Source organism: Triticum dicoccoides, chromosome 7A, assembly GCF_002162155.2.
Source record: "Triticum dicoccoides isolate Atlit2015 ecotype Zavitan chromosome 7A, WEW_v2.0, whole genome shotgun sequence".
Classification (NCBI taxonomy): Eukaryota; Viridiplantae; Streptophyta; class Magnoliopsida; order Poales; family Poaceae; genus Triticum; species Triticum dicoccoides.
The window spans coordinates 6809292-6814649 of NC_041392.1; the positions used below are offsets into that span (position 1 = coordinate 6809292).

At 52.7% G+C, this 5358-nt stretch overlaps 1 protein-coding gene across 1 annotated transcript; it reads left to right on the forward strand.

Moving 5' to 3' along the window:
• Positions 1-1009: 1009 nt before the first annotated feature.
• On the forward strand, positions 1010-2323 carry LOC119333481 (probable carbohydrate esterase At4g34215). Its single transcript, XM_037606357.1, has 2 exons — positions 1010-1845; positions 1946-2323. The coding sequence occupies exons 1-2, from the start codon at positions 1237-1239 to the stop codon at positions 2141-2143; spliced, it is 807 nt and encodes a 268-aa protein (XP_037462254.1). The 5' UTR covers positions 1010-1236; the 3' UTR covers positions 2144-2323.
• Positions 2324-5358: the final 3035 nt, after the last annotated feature.

Consider the following 5358-nt stretch of genomic DNA (forward strand, 5'->3'; position numbering starts at 1 on the left):
GAAAACTCCCCTGATGATCCAAAAAAAAAATACCTCAAGAAAGCTTGGGGACCTTAGATCTACGAATTTGAGGGGTGGAACGTCAGACGGTCAACCCTGCCGGCTTGTGAGCGAGGAATAAACACCAGGAACTCTAGCAAAACGCTAGACATGCTGGTGCGACCAAAAATGTCAGATCAGGTTTTTTTTTTCAAAACATGGTCGTATCATGCTTAAATTTTCAATTGAAGTTTAAATGGTGATTTTGTCCGCAGTTTGTTTGTCCGGCTCTTTATGCTGTAAAAAACGCTGCACTGTACTAGACTTGTGATGTTGTGCAGTGCAGTCCAACGTTAGACAGGCATACAGCTCATTTGACGCCTTTTTCGAGTGAAGTGCGTGCGCTTACCCGTGACAAACACACATGCGATCCACTGCCACTCCCTCCCACACAAGAAAACAAATGCCATAGTGGATTGACCGTTCCCGTGTTTATATATCCACTCCCAACGATAGGGGTGGGCATAAAAACCGACAAACCGAAGACCGAACAGAAGCCGAAACCGAACAAACCGAATTTTCGGTTTTTAGTGCTACCAAAGAAATTTTCGGTTTCTACATCTGCTAACCGAATTGAATTCGGTTGGTTACAGTTTTTACTACGGTTAACCGAAGAAACCGATAATATGTCACGAGCAGCCAGCGCTCGTGAGTTGTTTCCGCGCTAGCCGCCGCCCGCCAGTAGGTCCTCGTGCGACAGCGACGAAGATTTTCGCATGGGCCAAGTCAACCACCCGCGTGCAAGGCCCAAGCTATTATGGGCTTTTTTTCCCCCGATGTGAGCCAGTTGTGCTCAGTTTGCACGTACGTGCACGTACGGGAAAGCAGACGAGGGCACAGGCGATGTTGGTTTAGTTTAGTCCCACCTCGCGCAGTCAAACAAAATCAGATGAAGGGCTCGCCTATATAAGAGAGAGAGAGCGTGCATGAGTAGAAAACCACATTGCAGAAATTCTTTTGCGACTTTTAGCAAGATACGGTATAAACCATACACCGAACCGAATAACTTGGTTAACCGAATTTTCGGTTAGTTAATTTTTGATGTCTTTTTCGGTTTTCATATTTGTTAACCGAATTTGCATGCCCAGGCCTACCCAACGAAGTCTGCGAATCAGTAGCAGCCAGTGAGCAGCTAGCTAGCTAGGGGCCGGCCGGTAGCAGCTAGCGAGCCACCGCCACCTTTGACCTTGCCGGGACATGGAGCCAGCGGCGGCGACAATGCTCCCGCGAGCACTACCCATTCTGCTGCTGCTTGCAGCGGCCGTGACGGTGAGCGCGGAGAGGGCGCCGACGCTGGTGTTCATCCTGGCGGGGCAGTCCAACATGGGGGGCCGGGGCGGCGCCACGGTGGGCAACCATTGGGACGGCGTGGTGCCGCCTGAGTGCGCGCCGTCACCGCGCACCCTCCGCCTCTCCCCGTCGTTCCGCTGGGAGGAGGCCCGCGAGCCGCTGCACGCCGGCATGGACGTCGGCAATGTGGTGGGCGTGGGCCCCGGGATGCTGTTCGCGCACGCGCTGCTCCGGGCGCCGGCCTGCCCCAGGGGCGCCGTCGTGGGGCTCGTCCCCTGCGCGCAGGGCGGCACGCCCATCGCCAACTGGTCCCGCGGCTCGGAAATGTACGAGCGGATGGTGACCCGCGCCCGCTTCGCCAGCGCAGGGGCCGGCAGGATCGCCGCCTTGCTGTGGTTCCAGGGGGAGGCCGACGCCATGCGGCGCGAGGACGCGCTGGCCTACGCCGGGAGGATGGAGGCGTTTGTCCGGGACGTCCGCCGGGACCTCGCCATGCCCAACCTCCTCGTCATCCAGGTCCGTCGCTACACTACATCCATGCATGGGTCCCCTGCTCCGACTCCATTAATCTCCACTGTGAACCCTGTGAGTAAAAACATCCATGATCTTGTTGTAGGTTGGGATCGCGACGGCGCAGAATCAGGGGAAGTGGCTGGACCTGGTGCGGAAGCAGCAGAGGGCGGTGCGGATGCCGAACCTCAAGTACGTGGACGCCATGGGTCTCCCCCTTGCCAACGACATCACACACCTCACCACCCGGGCGCAGGTCCGGCTCGGCAAGATGCTCGCCGACGCGTACATCGCCACGCTCTGATGACTAGTAGTGTTTGTTCGAATACTATCGTCGATTCCATGGAAGAGTTAATTTGGTGATGGTTAGCTGTGGACAACACCTGAATAAATCAGCTATACTATGTAGGGTATTTCATGCGCATTATTACCGCCTTGTTATGCGCATTTTTGGAAATGAAACAATCTCATTGCCAGTATGATATTGCCGTTATGGGGAAGGAAAACTCTTCGCTTTGTTAAGTTTATATCTGCTTGGAAAGAAGACTTGTTGTTACCAAAACACTTCCCGTAAATGTTGTCCGCACGCCACGTGCCCATGATTGACCCGCCCGCAACATGGCATTTGTTGCAAGATATGCGGGCGCAACAGAAACCACAGCGTAGATGGTGTATAGAGAAAACTGTTTGGAGAACTGGAATAAGGGCTTGTGTTACAAAGCACTGAACGCAGCATCAGGTTTGTTGCAAAGGCTCATCAAGCAGATCAGACGACTTTATATCATGTAGAAAAAAAAGGTATAACATTTGGGATTGCAACAAGGCTCATGTTGTAATATGCTGAGCGCAATGCAAAACTTGTTGCAAAGACTGGGTGAGCTAATCGGATGGCTGTAGAAAAAGAAAAAAAAAACATGTTCAGGGATTGCAACAAGACTTCTCTTGCAAAGCGCTGAGCGCAATATGAGCCTTGTTGCAAAGGCTTAGTGGCTCACGTGAAGCAATTATACGGTTGTTCACGGCTCCATCGAACGGCAGCCCATGAGGTCGATCTTTTGGGATTATCAGTTTATCACCCGGTCAACGTGTAGAAAAGCCCTTGTTGTTATAGCATGGACGGATTATCTAAATAACATGCTATTATAAAGGTCGCCCATCCGTGCTTTCAGGTCTAATTGTCTTTTCCCAGCACTGGCATTATTTTATTCATGCATTAGCCAGGCATCGGAAGCATCAAGTTAATCCCGCAGGAATCTCGGAGCAAGAAGGGTTTTTTTTTTTTTAGAAAGTCGGAGCAGGAAGTTGGGCAAGCAACATTTTGTAGCAATGTGTTTCAGAACGCCAACAGTATTATATAGCTGTGCTACAATGGCTTTCAGAACGATTGGATCTCTGACATTAGACACACGATGGGATGAGTCATGACTCATGAGTGTATTTCTTAAGTCACACGCCCAGAATTGGCGGACGAAATTCTGCGTGAAAACATGTGGCCGGTCAAAATGACCCAAGCACAAATATACTTAAATTGCAGAAAAAATGTGTCTTGTCTTTGCCACACGAAAATAGGGCACTTCCTTTGCCTTGGCTGCTACTCGGCGAAGATGGCGTCGTTGAGCTGGAACGCCTTGGTGAAGGAGGAGGACGGCCAGCAGAGGTAGGTGAGAGAATGCTGCTAACGGTGGAGGCCCCCATGACGACATCCTGCTGCTTGCAAGCACCTCTCTTCCCCGCATGCCATGGCCATGGCAACTAGTCCGCTACGACAATCATGCTGTCTACGTCAACAACCATCAGAGATGCTACGACAGGCGACGACCACTGCTACAACCGCAGCCCCTGCGTGCTTCAACGGCCATGACCACGGTGATCATGAGGCAGTGAGCGGCAACAATGGACCTGTGTGGTGGTGCACAGGGTGCTCCGACGGCAGTGGCTGCTGGCTATGATGGAACCCCAGCCAGTGGTGTTGCAACCAAGGCGTGGATGTAAGTCGAGCTGCAGGACCATCTCATGGGTGTGGCGAGTCGAAAAAGTATTTTTACCGGAGCCGGGAGCTACCGGTGCAGTATCCATCGTTAAATGTTGCTTTGAGATTGATCTGGCTGAAGACCTTATTATACTTTAATTTATTTCTGTCTTTTAGCAATACAAATCTTATACAAACAGATATACTTCGCTGTATGGGGGTCTGTTGGGGAACGTAACCGAATTTTAAAATTTTCTACGCATCACCAAGATCAATCTATGGAGTCATCTAGCAACGAGGGAGAGAGGAGTGCATCTACGTACCCTTGTAGATCGCGCGCGGAAGCGTTCAAGAGAACGGGGTTGATGGAGTCGTACTCGACGTGATCCAAATCACCGATGACCAAGTGCCGAACGGACGGCACCTCCGCGTTCAACACACGTACGGTTGGGAAGACGTCTCCTCCAACTTGATCCAGCAAGGGGGAAGGAGAGGTTGATGAAAATCCAGCAGCACGACGACGTGGTGGTGGAAGCAACGGTGATCTCGGCAGGGCTTCGCCAAGCGCAGGAAGACGGAGGAGTGTCACGGGAGGGAGAGGCCAGGGGCATGGGTGCGGCTGCCCTCCCTCCCCCACTATATATAGGGTGCCTAGGGGGGGGGGGCGCCGGCCCTAGGAGATCCAATCTCCTAGGGTGGGGGGGGGGGCGGCCAAGGGGGTGCCTTGCCCCCCAAGGCAAGGGTGGCGCCCCCCATCCCTAGGATTTCCAACCCTAGGCGCAGGGGGAGGCCCAAGGGGGGCGCACCAGCCCACTAGGGGCTGGTTCCCCTCCCACTTCAGCCCATGGGACCCTCCGGGATAGGTGGCCCCACCCGGTGGACCTCCGGGACCCTTCTGGTGGTCCCGGTACAAAACCGATTACCCCCGAAACTTTCCCGATGGCCGAAACTTGACTTCCTATATATAAATCTCCACCTCCGGACCATGCCGGAACTCCTCGTGACGTCCGGGATCTCATCCGGGACTCCGAACAACTTTCGGGTTACCGTATGCTAATATCTCTACAAGCCTAGCGTCACCGAACCTTAAGTGTGTAGACCCTACGGGTTCGGGAGACATGCAGACATGACCGAGACGCCTCTCCGGTCAATAACCAACAGCGGGATCTGGATACCCATGTTGGCTCCCACATGCTCCACGATGATCTCATCGGATGAACCACGATGTCGAGGATTCAATCAATCCGTATACAATTCCCTTTGTCAATCGATACGTTACTTGCCCGAGACTCGATCGTCGGTATCCCAATACCTAGTTCAATCTCGTTACCGGCAAGTCACTTTACTCGTGCCGTAATGCATGATCCCGTGATCAACAACTTGGTCACATTGAGCTCATTATGATGATGCATTACCCAGTGGGCCCAGAGATACCTGTCCGTCATACGGAGTGACAAATTCCAGTCTCGATTCGTGCCAACCCAACAGACACTTTCGGAGATACCTGTAATGTACCTTTATAGTCACCCAGTTACGTTGTGACATTTGGC

Coding starts and splice junctions, on each gene's coding strand:
- LOC119333481 (XM_037606357.1), top strand. CDS start 1,237: ATGGAGCCAGCGGCGGCGACAATGCTCCCGCGAGCACTACCCATTCTG. Junction 1,846..1,945: donor CCAACCTCCTCGTCATCCAG/GTCCGTCGCTAC, acceptor ATCTTGTTGTAG/GTTGGGATCGCGACGGCGCA.